The following is a 16,624-nucleotide window of genomic DNA, read 5'->3' as shown; positions in this document are numbered from 1 at the left end:
GTGAGGCTTCTGCAGCCAGCAAAACTGAGGTCTTTTACCTCTTTTCCTGCAGCTTTGCATATGGCCTTGTGTTCCTGTAGTTTTGCCATCTCTTCCCTGTACAGCTCGATAGCTTCCATGATCCGCTCAGCCTGTGCAGCACAAGAATGGCACATCAGTGACACCAGACAAGCCAAAGCAAAGCTCAAGTCCAACTGGACAAATGGAGGTGGAAGTAGAGGGGCTGACACAGAGCATCACAGGACATGTTGCTCAGAAAGGTAACCTCTACTCCAGACTGCACCACCACCCTGAGCACATCACAGTCATGTCCTGAAGATGTCAAACACCATCCATATTCCCCCCACTGCCCCGGGAACTCTGCTGCAGCTTCAGTTGTTGACTTGACAATTGAACTACACCCCCAGCAATCAGTACCCCCTTCAGGCACAAGGGTCAGGCCATTTTGACTATTCAGATTAAGGATTTCCTCTGTATTTACAAGTGCACCAGACCATTGAAATCTGGGGCCATGAGATTACCCACCCCCACACCTTCCTGGTACACCTCCCGCCTCAGGCACTGCAATACATTTCCACCTTCCACAGATGCCCACAGGACTGGGTAGCCCTTTGGGGAGAGGCCTGATGCAAAGAGAACATCTCAGCTACCTTGTGCTCCTTTGGGCTGCAAACCCCAAAGGGCAAAGGCAGCCCCATCTGTCCCACATGTGACAGGCAGAGAAAGCTGCAGCTACAGGAACCCTGCACCTCATTCCCTGGAGAGATCTCAGGAGGAGATAATTCCTGGTGCATGACTCTCCAGAGCTAGACCTCTGCTTCTTGGCCATGGAGCAGGACACACTGCTCTTGCAGGCAGAAGTGATCTGCCCTTGTGACAGCACAGGTCACTCCTCTTCAAACTGCTGTTCCAACCCTCTGACAGCACCCTCCTTGAGAGACCGATAAGACACAAAGCAATGCTGGCAGACCCACACAATCTTACCGCTTTGATGGTTTCAATAGTCTTCTTTCCTGCCAGCCCAGTCTCTCCTTGCGTCTCTCCAGCCACCTACAAAATGCAGAGTTTGCAGCTCCCTCCTTCCGCAGCTGATACACACAGGCACCCCCTGCATCCTACCACAGTCCCTACTAAGAAAAACATCAGCCCCATTCTCTGAACTGGTCATCTATCTGGGGAAACACAGGACTTCCCAAGTGCACAGCTCTTTGTCAGGAACAGAGGCACCGTGCTAACACTGAGCCCTAGGAGGCAGGTAAACACAGCTCTTGTTTTGACAACAGAGGCCGAGTGATCTGATCGGTGTCAAAACGATCAGCTTCAAAACGATCAGCAACACAACCCAAACATCTGAGCAAAAGCAAGCAGGCTTCCCCACCCGTCCTGCACTACATGGACCTGGAAGCAGCTGCCCGAAAGCAGCCCAGCCTTGGTACAGAGCTGGTGTGAATGTGAACTGGGGAGATAGGAACAGCAAAAGCACAGCAAGGTTTCAGCATCCACAAGCACTGTGTAGTAGTTTGGCCAGCTCCACACACTCTCCTGAAGGTGTCTGTAGGAAGTACCAGAGTTAACTGCATCATGGGGCAACCACAGCTTCAGGAGCACCTTCCCCCTCTGCACCTCCTCAAAGCAAGAAAATTATCAGTCCTCTCTGACTCCTCTTCTATGCCTCTTACAGAAATAGTTATTCCAAACTTTGTACAGTCAGACTGACACACTCAGATGGTGCAACTCACCACAGGCTGGTCCTCCTTCGCCACACTCTCTTCATATTCAGCTTCTCGTTGCTATAGTGGATGAGAACACAACATATTAACACAGGTGAGCAGGCAGCAAGCAAGGATACAAGTCCCTTCCAGACTGGTTGAGCAAGGGATCCTGCAGCTTCATGCAGCCCATTGCAAAACCAGGACAAATCAGCAGAGATCAACAATGGCCTGGTCCCAGCCCCATGGAGAACTCTGGAATCTCCCAGACAGAAAGAACTCAAGGTCTCTGCTCTGGATGCAGGAACAGCCCTCAGACAGCCCACCAAGCTGAGACAGAGACAACTGCAATTCTGCACCAGACCTTCCACCTGACACACAGCACAGAAGAACCAAGCCTAGCAAAGTCCCAGGGTTGTCCTAGCCTGCAAGAGGAAAGAGCCTCCTGTCCGGCATCTCTCCCGTGAACAGGGCCCCCATCAGTTTGTAACTCACTACCAGTGTATTCATGCCACACTTTTCTGGCATCTGGAGAAGGAGCTGTCTCTGTCTCTCCTTTTACCACCATCATTCCTAGCACACCAACCACTGGGCATCACGATACTGCCTGTGTGCCTCAGCTCTCTGCAAAGAGGGTGGGATAAAAAAAAAAATATTATTGCAGGTTTCTCATCCACTCTTGCTTCTGCACGTTTCTACATCCTTACCCACTGTGGTTTGAGAACTGCTTTAAAAAGAGGATACAGCACCAGACTCCTCTAAGGGATACAGTGAGAAGACAAGAGTTACAAATTGTACAAGGGAATTGCATCTGCCAACCCCAACAGTGGTTCAGCACTAGAACAGGTGCTCAGCCAGCCTGGAAAATCTCCTTCCTTGGAGATGTTCATGTATCAAGACAAGTCTCTGAGCAGTCTGATATATCTTTAAGGTTATCCTGCAGCGAGCAGGGAGGGTTGGACTACAGACCCCCAGAGTTTCCTTCCTATTGAAGTCCTTCTGTGAGTCTATGATTCCCCACAAAACATGCTCAAATGGAGTAGAAGGGGCTTCTTCCAGCACCCCTGAGCTCTGGGGCCTGCTACAGAGATAGAATGGTTGGAAAAGATGAAAGCAAGACAAACTGCATTTTACAAGAGCAGTTCTCTCCATCACTCCACAACAGCCAGCTGCTGAACTGCCTCCAAAGCATACTTTAGTTGAAAGGAGTACAAGAGAATAAAAGAACGTCAATGACTGCAGCCAACAGGCCTGTATAAAACCACAGCTATAGAGAAAAGTCTGGGAAGCGAGAGACGCAAAGCAGAGAGCAAGTTAGCCAGGCACCTGCAATGCAGTACAAACAGGCAAGCACCTGCAACATCAGCAGTGCTGTCTCCGGACAGTTCAGGGCAACAGTCCCATCATGCAAAAGACACCAGTCAGCTCTGGGCACCTCAACACCAGGCTGCGGTTAGTAATGAGCAAGTCTGACAAGTGCAGAGCCAGACTCTTCCACAGTGAACACTGAGAAATCTGCCTGCTGGGGAGAAGACAGGTCTGGAAGTTGTCTTTGGCAGGAAGGATGCAACTCTCACCATCTCCCTCTCCTCTTCCAAAACAAGTGGCTCCCTCGTCCTTTCCCAGAGCCGCAGCGACTTGTCATGGGATGCTGACACCACATAGTCTCCATTGGGACTAAGTGCCAAACACCACACCTCCTGGTGATGCCCCTGCAAGGAGGACAGAAGAGGTAAGACATAAACACCACCCAGCTCCCAGCCTGCAAGAGAAGTGCTGCTCATGTGGGGATAATAATTCCTTTCAACAGTTTCCAAAACCTCCTACCTCCAGTGTCTGGATATGCTCAAATTTATCTGCATCCCACTGCTTAATCTTGCTGTCCTTCCCAGCTGTGAAGAAGAGATGGGATTTTGCCACAAACTGCAGATACATCACACTGGAAGGGAAAAAGGCTCAAGTTCACTCACTTGGGGAACACTGGAGACTTCCCCCTATTCTATGCTGGACAAAAGGGTTATTGCTCGATCACAACCCCTTGGAGATAAGACAGCCCAGAGATGCTGCAGGATTTGACTGACCTGTCATCATGGGCAAAAAGAGAGCGGTGACAGTCCCCGAAATCCAAGCCCCAAATCTTCACACTCCTGTCAGCAGAGCCTGTCGCAATTAGAGTCCCATCCTACAGAGCAACAAAGAGAGAGGGTGTGGGTAGCTGGCTGTCAGCCCCATCAGGAATTGCTGCTGACCCAGTCACTAAGCAGTGCTGAGTAGGCAGTTACCTTGCTTCTGCAGCATCCCCTCCTGATCCCCTCACCTCCGCTCACCAGGGTGGCCTATGCTTGTGGTACTGGCACAGCCCACTGCCAGCACCCTGGCTCTTTTCTGAACCTCTGCAGGCATTTAAGACCTTAACTATATCTTGACATTTTTGGCTTCCCATGAGACCCATTCCAAGGACACCCCAGAGGAAGATGCAGCCCAAGAACGAACAGGCTGCTCAACCTCAGCACCTGCTCTCTGCTCCCACTAACAAAGAATTCAGGCTGCTCCCACACAGTAACTTTAGCAGAGAGCAGGCTGTAGGGAACCACAACAGCATTTGGATTTCCACTCATTCACAAAATGCCCTGGTCAGTTCTGTCATGACTGCTGCCCCATGACCCCTCCCAGTGAGCACAGGACTGTGGGATAAGGAGGGGCTTGCTGTGTCCTATCATGTCCTATCATGTTGGGAGCAAGGAGGTGACAAGAAAGCATTATCCTAGAGGCCTTGCTGCCAGTAGACGTTCCCACAGTCCCATAACACCACAGTCTCATATCACCACAGTCCCACCTAACACACAGCCCTAACGATACTTACATAGGAGATGTCCATACACAGCACTGGCAGCTTGTGTCCATACAAAGAGAGGAAAAACTGAAGCAGAAGAAAAGTGTCTCAGTTAGACATGCTGGGTACAGATGTGCAAAAATCTCAAGCCAGGCTAGTTCTGCTCTGTCTCAGGAGCTCTGTCTTTCTAGCACTGCCCCACTTTCATCTTAACACTGTTAAGCAACAGGGCCACGATGGCCGAACTGAGGTAAAGGTGGAAGCACCCAAGCAAGCTGAACAAACTCTGGTGCTAATCACAACTGCCTATGGAGTTTATCTCTGTTTCTCTTTGCCTTCCTGTCAATGCTGGTCTGTCTTCTGTCATTCCCTAACATTCACATGCTAATACACAAGCAAAACCACCACACTCCGCTCACAAGGAAGATTCTCCTCCCCCAGGCTCTGCTTTTGCTGTGCCCTATTTAATGCCATGTGTGACACATCCCTTACACCCTTACAGTGCCTCACAGCTCTGGAGTACCACCATGTCCACAGGGTTTAGAGTGAACCTTGCCACCCGCAGGTTCACAACACTCCCCAGATGAAAAATGTATCTTCTCCCCAGTGTGGGCCAGCCATGGTTCTGTCAGGTTTGCTAACAAACAGGCACCTGAAGCGGGATGCATGGTCTCTCTTTGATTCTTACTAGTGTCACACAATAAATAGACACTTTTCCTATGAATTCCTGATCTTTCAGGCTACAATTACATCACTCCCTGCACAGCCTCACAGCCCATTTGGTCATGCACCTTGAGTGTGTCAACATAGAAAATCTTCACAGTGCAATCCAGTAAGGAGACAGCCAGCAGTGTCTGTTTGGGGCTGTACCGCACACAGAGAACATCTTCATCCAGCTGCAAAATGCGCACATGTTTCATGGAAAGCCTGGCAACAAGAAGAGGAAAAAACCAATTGTTATCCCAAACAAACAAGCTGGGAAGAGGTATGTACACAACTCCCACACTGCACTCTGGGAAAGCAAGTTAATTCTAACACGCAGCATCTCATTTCTCATTACAACTTGAACAGGATAGGACTGGAAATAGGCACAGCACTGCAGGCTGATAAACTTCACTGCTAAATTTACTGATTAATAATCTGAAGGCCCACCCCTGTGATTAGAAGCTAAACTCACAGACAAGTAAGAGATCAGAATGTGCAGCAAGTGTCCTTCCCTGGCTATGCTGAGACCTTTACAAAACAGCACTGAGCTCACACTCTTCTCCACACATTCCACATACATGTCATGGGCATTTCTTCCAGTGCACAGCAAAGGCCAAAGCATCCGTCAGTGACAATGGATACTGCAGCTGAATGTAGTCTAGAAGGGTTTATTTTCTCACCTTTTCTGAACACTGCTCTCATCCTTCACAAGCTCAAACTCCCAAAACTTGACACATTTATCAGCACCTCCTGTCACAAAGCCACGCTGCAGGGGAAAACAAAAAAATTGTGAAACCAGTTTTGCTATAACCCAGAGAAATTCTACAGCAAGGAGCTGTCAACACACAAGGAGGTTTTTGAAATGTCCCACGTTTCTACAGTATTAATGATTAAGTGGATGCCACCAGGAACACTTGCTCTGGTTGGAGCATGCATTACCCATTTGCTGAGCAACAAGAAAATTTTCAAAAGCTCTGTCAAGGAGGTCTAAGACAAAGGCTCCAAATGGAAATCAAGACATGGACGGAAACTTTGGGACTGAAAGCAGTCATCTCAGCTGTAGGTAATGATGTGCTTGTGTTCTGCAGGCAAGTTGACACTCTCACTGTTATTAGATCTCACACATCTTACCAGCACCCCACAAGCACAGCCTTCTAAAGGAAGAACAGTTCAACATTATCCCTTTCACATTAAGAACAAAGGTAAGTCTGTCACATAGGCTTTAATCTGTAGGATGAATGAATCTCAGGCAGGTTATTACTTGCTATGTTTTTTATTCCACTAAAAACCACTCCAGCTTCTAGCGCAACATGACCACATATGCCTTTCTTATTTTTCTTACACAACAAATGGAAGAAAGTGGAAATTGACAGAAACCAACGTGAACCTGAACTGTGGTAATGGAGACAAACTGAAACCAGGAAAAGACACAAACAGATTTCTACAGGCAGGGTGATTAGGCCAAATAGAGTGAGAGTGTCCATGTAAAATGGGAACATTCAAAAAAATAAATATTTTCAGTAGTACTGACCCATTTCTTTAGGGAAGTATGAGAACTATTAAGCAGCAACCCTCAGTAATGGGTTCAGTAAACATTTCTCATCTGTTGTGCTCAGGGAAAAGACACGTACCATAATCACATTACATGACAGTGATGAAACACTGCTCCAAAAACTCACAAGGCTACCAAAAGGCAGCTACCTATATCAGACATTTATAAATCAATGGTTCAGACCCCCCAAATCCAAGACTTATACAGAGCAGAATTAAGTACTCTCTGAATTGTCAGTGTCCATTCTCAACAACTTCGCAAATACTGGAGGAGATCCAGGAAGAAACTAATGTAATGCCCTAATTCAGACAGAGTAAACAGGGAGGGCTGGTAACTGTGAGCATGGTCAACAGAACTAACACGTAATTGCAGTTTCCATCAAACAAAGTAGGTAAACTGAATATGGAGAAAAAAGCTTCTGGAAAATTAATTTGACAGGGATTATCCTCTTCCTCAAGATTAAAGCTGTAGTTGATAATAGTAACAGTGTTGCTCATGCAAGGCATGCCTCTGTCTTGTGTTACATTTTCATTACTAAACTACGATAATATAGTTCAACAAAGCACATACTCCATGGATTAAAGATCAGCTAAGAGGTTTCAAAGCTTTATTTTAAATGAGAAATACCTAACAACTTGACACTATGCTGCTTACAGGTTTTATGGATTACTAGAAAAATAACCAATTAAATGTATCCATATAATGTCAGAGCTGTTCAATCTATCTGAAAAGGAGTGCCCAAACAGAACCAAAACATTTCATCTATATGGTAGGAAGCAAGGATCTAAGCCTCACATATATGCCTTCTGCAAAACTGGGCCCCAAAATGGGCTTTGGGGGACCCAGTGGATTATTATCTGAAAACACATTCTCACTGCAGAGCTACCACCAAAAGAGCTAATTAAGTCCTTACGTAGATTCAAAAGGCACTGGTGCATTTGGGACTGGTATAATTCCTATCATACAGTGCACACAGATGCCAGGCCACCAGCAATAAAAGACTACAGTAACTTTAAAAAATACCACAAGAACAATAAAGAGCCTGGAAAACACATCCTGCAGGGACAGAAGTTCAGCCCAATGACCATCAGATAGATGTGGAGGGTGATCTGGTCACTCAAGAAGAGTGCAACACAAATTAAAAATATCACTATGTTGATGAGATCTTCAATCCAGCAGACAAGCAGCCAATTTAACAAGGAGGATAATCAGCCACTGGAGCAAGTTACAAGGGGCTGAAGCTCTCCACAGCTGGAACACATCCACAAGGTATGTATTGTTGCACACACAGACTCCTCCAGGGAAGTCCGAGCGTTCTCAATCATGCAGAAGCCAGATGATGTGATGGGGATTGCCCCACTTAGCCCAAAGACTTACTGCCACGTGCCACACAATGGGAAAGATATTTAATCAGGCTGTGCATGTATCCACAGTTAAAGTTCTTAAACGTTACCAGCTGCATCCTCCATCTCCCAGAATGAGGGGTTCCCATGCTCCTGTCAGTAGTGCAAACAGCACTATTGGAAGGAGCTACATGAAAAGACATGCCACAGATGATACTGAGAAGGGTGGCTGAGTTACCTGGTCTGGTGAAAGTGCAATGGACCACACTGCCCCATCGTGAGCGTTAAGTGTCTCCATCAAACTTCCAGAAGCCAGGTCATACAGCTGCAGCTTCCCTGTCTGGGGAGAAAGATATATCACAGAGGATGAATCAGCCCCTCCACCTTCACAACACATGATAGCTCCTAGCAGAGGAGCACCCCTGCCACCCATCTCCCAAACAGCCAGCTTCATTAGATGGCCAAACTCCTGATCTCCATCAGGGACTTCCCAAAGCTCTCCTCAGGTGTCCAGCTGAAGCCCCAAGAACTACATGAAGAGCCTGGAACCAGAGCAGAACCTGACTGACAGAGAGGTTTTTACACCTAAAAAAAGAGTTCTCCAGATCAGAAGGTGCAATGCTTTTTCTGTAAGGCTGCCTTAATGACGTTTTCATAACATATTTCCAGACCTGGGCAGCCTGGAGTGCAGAAGGACACTATTTACCTTGGTGCCAATGATGACCTGCCGATCTCCTGGGACAAAGAGTGAGCAGAGTGCATACTCGCAGTCCATTGTCCTGATGCACTGCAAGGTCGATCTGTGGACAAAGGCAGAGCCCAAAAACTCTTACTACACACAAAATCTGGCCCACGAAGTGAGACATGTTCCAGAGTGGCCTCTGCCCACAGCAGTCTTTTCAGCTGGGACCAGAAGATATACCACCACCATCCTATGACCCAAATGTTATCCAGCATTACTGCTAAGAACATTTTTCCACAAAAACATGCCATTACACAGTCCACCATAGGGACTTACTGCTGTTATGAGCAAGGACAGAGCTTCTGTTCTCAAACAGCAATTCCTATCGTTCAGGAGAGGAGGGCAGAGTATAAGACAGCACGCTCAGAGGAAAGAGAACTTGAAATCGGCATCACTCAGGAAACACTGGGACAACACTCTAGATCAAAAGAGCAGTCTAATACTAGATCCTTCAGATAAGATGCCAAGAAACCCACACATTCCCTAAAGAACAGGCAGTAGCTATTTTAGAGTAATAGTTAGTACCTCTTATTAAAAAGGAAGAAAAACCAACCAAATACAGTCTGTGCTGGACTGCTATGTATGACCTTCATGTTTAGAGATTTGTCTTTCCATACCTGCCACTAAACTTAGCCACGGTGCTGCTTTACAGCATCAAACTCCATGAGTAAATTATGCAGTTTTAGCTCTATAGCTTCTCAGTTTCCTTATTAAGTAAAGAAGTCAAATAGTTTTCTGTTTACTTCATTCACTATTTCATATTTCTCCATTGTCCCCTCTTCCTTATCACTGTCTCTCTGAACACAGCAACCCTGAGTTCTGGGAGATTGACACACATAGGGCAAAGGGACTGACGTAACTGGACTGTTCACCTGTTCCAAATCTTTACAGACTCCGCAGCTGCTGAGAGAATAGCAATGTTGTCAGAGCTAAAAGCCAATGTCCTGACATCACTGCGGTGGCCTCCTATGGTTATCCTGGATGCACGGACAGCCTGTGGGACTTGTGCTGACAGGTTCAGGTTGTATGACTCAATGATGTTGTTCTGGAGCAGCAGCACGATCTTCAGCTCTCCTTTTGGAGAGAGAATCAAGTCAAATGACCTGTTTGATTAGACAAAATCAGAGCTGTACACAAAGGCATTAAGACAAATTGTAGGAGGGATCAAGAACAACTGAGAAAGAGGAATATAGACAGAGTGCACACCACAAGCAAGTGCACACTAAACCACAGAGGTGTGCAAGAAGGGGACCACTTGTGGAAGAGAAGAGGTGTGAATGGACAGGAGATCATGGCAGGCCTCTCCCCAGCTCCAAGCTGTCGAGGGGGAAACTACTTCTGCCCCTCCCTATACTGAGCTGTGCAGAGCTCTCTCCAGGTAGCTGCATAATCACAGCTCAGCCTCTACAACAGGCTTTCCACTCACTTGATCTTAGAAGAAGCTCTGATGTTAGTGACCCGCTGAATCTCCTCCTGCAGGCTCAGCTCCACACTCCTTTCAGGCTCCTCTTCAGAGTTCTGTCTAGAAATGTCAGATAACAGATGACAGTCAGTAACTCAAGCAGAGCCAAAAAAAACTAACACAGAGAACAACACAAGGAAACCACTTAGCCTGCTGGAAACAACCACCCTCTTACCCAGCAGCGCAAACTACATTTAAGAACAGGGTGAGACAGGTGAGTTCATGCTAGTATTCAGACTACTAAAGAGAGAAACTGTCCTAAAAAAAGGCAACCTCCCCTGCAGCCAAAGCACTTGAACAAGGCACGTTACAAAGATGGATACAACACAAAGCTGTGTTTGAGAGGGAGATCAGCTTCTGCTCATCTCCTACCGCTCACCAAAAGTCCATTCAGCCATCACTAAAAATGCACCTCCAGATTTACAGGCCCTGTACTTCAGTTTCTACCCTGGAGGCAGACCTCTCCCTAAGGGCTGTTGTGAGGCACCCTGTTAAGGGCTAAGATACCCAGAGAGACACTTAACACAAAGTAAATACTCATAAAGCTTTCACCTGTATCTCTGCCTGCTGTAAAACAGGAGATGAGGTATTAGAGTCACTCTGACTTCTCAGATTAAACTCTCATTCCTGTACATCCTATCAAGAGCTTTATTTTATGCACCAAGCAGTGTAAATGCAAATGTCAGGTAGAAGTAAGCAGCTCTGGAAAACCCATTTTATGTCCATTCCTTTGCACATTTTTTTTTTTCTGCAGGAAAACTCAGAAAGAAAGGTATTTCCTTAGTCTCTGGGAGCACTGTTGCTCAGAACAAGCACCAAGGATGCACAGGAACAGTGACCGCAAAATACAACAGCACAGAATGACCAGTAGCTTGGAGTTCAACCACTGTATCATGCTGCTGAAGGGCTTTTCCAACATTTCTCTAGACACATAGAGCATCCAAATACATCCAAAGGACTGCTTACTTGGCTTTTTTCTTTGCTTTCTTCATTTTCTTTTCCAATTTCTTTTGGACTTCCTCTTCAGAAAGGACAGAGAACACTTCCAGAACAGCATCTGTTCCCTAGAGACAGAACAAAGTTAAAGGCACACAAAGCCCTGCCTGGCCCTTACAGAAATTACCCAAGGTCTCTAACAGCCTCCTCCACAGCTCGATAGCAGAGCTCCCCATTACTTACATGGCAAGCCAAAATCTTGCCTGTTTGGTCTGTGGCAAGAGTAACTACTCGATCTCTCCCTTCCCGCATGATGGATCCAACTCTGCTGCACTTCACAAGGCGTAAAGAAGAAGAACTTTGGTCTGAAAGGTCAAGTGATCTTCTCAAGCAAACTCCGAAACCTACTAGCAGGGGAAGTCAAGAGGACAAGAGCAAGAAACAAACCTTCAGAGTCCAGCTAGCAAGGATAATCTAAGGACAAAACAAGCATTTGTGTGAGCTTCAGGCTTATTTCCTTATGTTTGGTTTCATTTTAGCTGAAAATGATGATTGACAGTCTCAGTGGAAGAATAACTTCACTTTATTGGCAAATAGCATAGCATATTTAAGAGTCAGAGACTAATTTTTATGCTACAAAGGCAGCAGAGCTCAGTTCCGCTGTCAGAAGAGGCAGAGAAGGTGATAACAGAGACTCTTAACCAGGTGAAGGGAGAGAAATCCTTTGGAGAGGAAGTTGGAAAGGTATTTAACAAGACCAGGTATCTACCATAACTACAAGCAGTCTGAAATCTGAGCAGGACCCCAGAAAGTTCCACCAGAAAGACAGATTCAGTAAAGTCTCCATCAGCAGTACAAGTGGGAATGGCTTTCCACAACTGAATCTCACACTATACTTTGTTATGGTTATTCTGACCTCTCAGCTTCAGCTACTGACCTGAAAAGCTGAGCAACAGCACTGAACTCAGCAGCTGCCAACCTACTAGTAACTATTTTATTCCCATGTAGTTCAATGAAAGAGCCCTGTTAGCACTGTCAAACACTTGCTAGTCCCCCTGGACAGAAGGCAAAGTAAAAGCTTTCAGTGCAGCATAGCATGTGTATGTGTTTTGGCACACACACTTCCGCTGATGTTCTGCAGGTAGATGGGGAAGAGGATGTTGCTGAGGAAGATGTTATGAAGCAAGACAAGAATTACCACATTTTCCCTAAAAGGCTAAATATGACACTAGGGTTATAAACCCAGTACAGAGGAGCAATGTGTGAGTGACTCTCAAACACCTGCTGGCTCTGCAAGCAGCACCATGCAAATGGGGTTTGATACACCACCCCACAGACAGCATGGAAAACTGAGCTTACTTCCTCGGGATGCTCATCCAGCTCTAGGGTCTCATCCTCTTCAGTGTTTTCTTCTGCTCCAGATGAAGACCCTTTGCTTTTCTTGGATTCTGGCTCATCAGGGTCTTTTCCCTGTTCATGGACAAAAAAACCATAAGGAATACCTTAAACCACAAGAGTGCACTGGTTCCTATCTCACTTACACTTAATTTCCCTAGGGGAACAAGTGGTTAGCGTACACTGCAACACAGGCGTGGCCTCCAGCATGCCTGCAGGCACCAAACACTCCATGTCTTCCCCTGCTTATCATCCACCCACAAGACTGGCTTCTCTAGCCATAAGCCAGAAAGGTCTGACACACTCTGGAAGCCTTCTTCTGCAAGTGCTCGCAGCTTCACTTGTACTTGCAAAACACAGAGAACAGCAAAGTCTATCCCAAGAGCAGCTTCTGGACCCCTCAGGCAGCAAAGGCATTGCTTTGGCTCTGTTTCCAAGAACACCAATTAGATTTAACATGTTCTAGTCCCATCTTAGTCCAAAGACAAGTAGCTGGGCAAGACGGTGAGTGGTTACAGAGTGAATATCTTACCTCCTGGATGTAAGTGATATCCCACACCCTCAGCTCACTGTCAGCACTCCCAGTGATTAGACGCTTCTCTTCAGATATCAAAGCCATTCCCCAAACCTGTCCAAAAGCACAATGTAAGGGAGTGGCTTATGCCTCCTTCAACTATCACAACAACAGCAAAGCATCTTTAATTGATTTATTTCAATGGCAACCCAAGACTAGATCTAGCCAGGACCTCCTCTGGGAACATCTGTATTGGAATTGTCACCCACTGCATGTTGATGACAGCTCCTGGAAAGTTTGGAAGTTTCTCATTTGCTCATCTCTAAAGCCTAATTACGAGCAAAATGTATCACAGTGCCGGTTTACAGATCCTGAGAGCAGGGAAAGCACCAAGTGAGCCATGACATATAATGCAAAGTCCTTCTACCCCAACAGCTCCCCACACATCCTCTTTACCTCAGTACGGTGTCCAACCAGAGTTTTGAAACAGTGCTGGGTGTCCAGATCCCACCATTTCACCAATGTGTCTTTGCCGCTGGAACAAAGAAGAAAAAGTGCCAAAAATGAGGAAAGATGACAGAGGTCATGTGCTTACAAAAGCAGTAAAAATACAAAATACCTAAAACATGCCACAACATATCACAGAGCAGCTGCTCAGACTCTGAACTTTGCAAGCTATGCAAGGACAAAGTATGGCAATACACAGGTGCTGTCAAAAGATATCTAGCAAGTCACTGAAAACTGGCTCCTCTTCTGGATTCAGCTGCAAGCCCCTGTGTCACACAGCCCTCTTCCTCACTTATTTAGGGTGAGAACAATACTCTTTACTTAGGATGAGAAAAGAGGCGCAAAGTGCTGATCAGTTCTAAAGCTGCCTCTAAAACCCTCCACATTCTCAACCTGTACCATGCCTGTGCATTGACCAGGCTACAAGAAAAGCAGATTCCTTCATTTTGAGCAGTGATTTGGAGCTGTTTCTCCTCATGGAGAATTACAGCTGTTTCAGTCCTTCAAAGTCCCCATGGGATTAGAGCTCCTTGGAAACAAATTTCTGGTTATATTATACTAGTCAAATGCTACAAGAACACGTGAGAAAAATAACTTGAACATTTATACAGGTTTTTTCAGTACACCCTACAACAATTCATACTTTTTTATTTTTTGCAACTTTGTTAGAGCATATTTTCCTCAATAAATTTCAACTAAATCAAAATATAAAACTTGTTCCATTACAAAGCTCCCTCAGGACAAAAGAAATCTGATTACAACTAACATTTATTGTTAATCCATCTCTTTTGTTACATAGGATCCAAAGGTAAATTGGACATATGAAAATGTCACAAAAAATTCTGTACATATAGGACTGCAGTAAGCTGCTTGGGCAAAAAGACAATCTAAAGTAAGAAAGCAAAACTTTGCATCTCTACTCTGTTAATAAAAAAAAAAAAGAGATTAATTCTTTATCTCAATTTAGCTAGAGAGAATTAAGAAGCATTTCTAAAGCCGACCTGCAAAGACTTGAAATTGCATTACAAACAGGCATCATCTACCAAAGCAACAAAACTCCATTTGAAACAACAAAAACACACAAGAAACAGCTTGTGTTGAATAACTAAAAACCAATTCAAAAACATCTATCATCCTTCAGTTAATTCCTTTAATTACAGCTTACTAGGAAGCAACGTTGCTGTGTGAATTACACTTACAGAAGGTAAGTCTCCTTAATTCTTCAAGAAAAACAGCAAAAATGGTTACATATATAACAAACATATTAGCACTATTCCTTGTAACAGTAATTCTAAGTTGCTGTATTTACCAGCAAGTTAAACCCTTTCACAAACACTATTTTTCAGGATAGCCATTTCAGTTCCTCTTAACACATTTGGATTCAGGCACCAGACTTACAAAATACGTGAATGTGACAAAATCATAATCTAAGATGCTAGTGGGTCTGAGATATCATGAGTTGAGAAGAAAAATACAAATGGCTGTAGCACCTAGGACGTCTAAATTGCAAGTAAGATCATGGCTGCTTTCCTGATCAACCACTCACTTAGCCTGGCTCACCTGGTGACTAGCAGGTTCTTTTCCTTCAAGAAAAGGACTTGTGTGACAGCATCCTTGTGTCCTCTCAGCCGGTAAAGACCGCTCTCATTGATGACATCCCACACGATGACATCTGTATCCTGGAACAGACAGAATGCCTTCAAGGGACTGCCTTTTGCTATTCCTGACCTCACAAGCTTCTTCACCTTTAACAGCTCTTCTAGTACCCCACTCCTGCCTCCCAGCCCTGGGCTCCCCAGCCCCATCACTGTCTGGCAGCCCTAACTCCTCTCACCACCATCCTCTGGCTATACGCAGAGGTCACATAACCCACTTAAAACACCAAACATTTTAGGGCAGGTCAACCTTCTCCACAGAGCATCTCTGTGAAAGAGCAGTCCTCCAGATGTTGAACCCTCACCTTTGAGCCAGATACCAGCCGGCCACCCAGATGGTCATACTGCAGGGTTGTAACTGCCGCCTTGTGTCCATTGAAAGTGATATTTACTTCTCCACTTAGGAGGCTGAAGACACGGATTGATCCATCTTCATAACCAACAGCCAAATGCAACCCATCTGGGGAGGGGCAGAGGCAACTGACCTCCTGCTTGAGACCCTTAAGTATAAGAACCTGCAATTTTTAGGGGACAAAAAACATATAACGTTGATAAGTGACATGCCAGAGCCAGATGCTCCCACCTCCAACTGAATGCTTCTGCTGCTTTAGAAGTTCATTTTTTATCTTCCTGTGCCAAATACAGTGTAACCGGCCCCAATTTAGAAGGCAGACAGGAGCTAATGGGAAGTAATTTTGCACAATCACATGGGAAACTGGTGCAGAACGACGTCCGGAACCCAGAAGCCTGAATTCCTGCCCTGCATTTTAAGAGCCAAAGAGCAAGGAACCCTGTTTGAGAGTAAAGTCTGAAAGGTTCCTCGTGACCCATCCCATCTTGCTTGGCCTTTTTCAGGTGTAAGACAGAGCTGCTTTTCCACAGACTGCATAAGAACTTGAGAATGATAAAAAATCTCCAATACAGCATGGCCAGCAGTCACCCATCTAAGGGGCTGGAAAGCAAATCCTTAATTCAGTTTGTAGTGTACAGTAGCACTTCGGATGATTTCAAACATGTGGAAAAGTCCTTAAAGTTACAGCTCACAAAGCCCCTCGGGGATACAACTTAGGAAGTCCAGTTCCCCAGCCAAAACACGAACTCCACGACATCTCCGTTTCACCCCAAACTCTCACACAGCTCTGCTGCCGGTCCCCAGCTCAACAGGGAACAGCCTCGCAGCCCCCGGGGCGGTGATCGCTGCCCCCAGCTGAGGCACCGAAGGCAAATCTCACAGGACCAACACCCCTGAGACCCCCCCCGGGGCGCGCCCA

General features: G+C 45.8%; 1 protein-coding gene across 1 annotated transcript; it reads right to left on the bottom strand.

Annotated features, from left to right (window-relative positions):
* Positions 1-38: 38 nt before the first annotated feature.
* WDR3 (WD repeat domain 3) lies at positions 39-15,868 on the bottom strand (the record flags this gene model as incomplete). The annotated part of the gene is made up of 20 exons (XM_010075598.1): positions 39-131; positions 985-1,050; positions 1,740-1,790; positions 3,287-3,421; positions 3,537-3,648; positions 3,791-3,891; positions 4,573-4,629; positions 5,334-5,469; positions 5,928-6,013; positions 8,381-8,482; positions 8,849-8,942; positions 9,757-9,987; positions 10,311-10,406; positions 11,313-11,410; positions 11,526-11,626; positions 12,653-12,752; positions 13,210-13,305; positions 13,648-13,726; positions 15,259-15,377; positions 15,659-15,868. Coding segments are annotated over 20 exons (2,163 nt in total), but the record flags the coding sequence as incomplete, so codon positions are not given.
* Between the last annotated feature and the right edge of the window lie 756 nt (positions 15,869-16,624).

This window comes from Pterocles gutturalis, unplaced genomic scaffold, assembly GCF_000699245.1.
Source record: "Pterocles gutturalis isolate BGI_N339 unplaced genomic scaffold, ASM69924v1 scaffold38052, whole genome shotgun sequence".
Lineage (NCBI taxonomy): Eukaryota > Metazoa > Chordata > Aves > Pterocliformes > Pteroclidae > Pterocles > Pterocles gutturalis.
The sequence above is the reverse complement of the archived record's forward strand: the minus strand, read 5'-3'. Positions and strand labels throughout refer to the sequence as shown.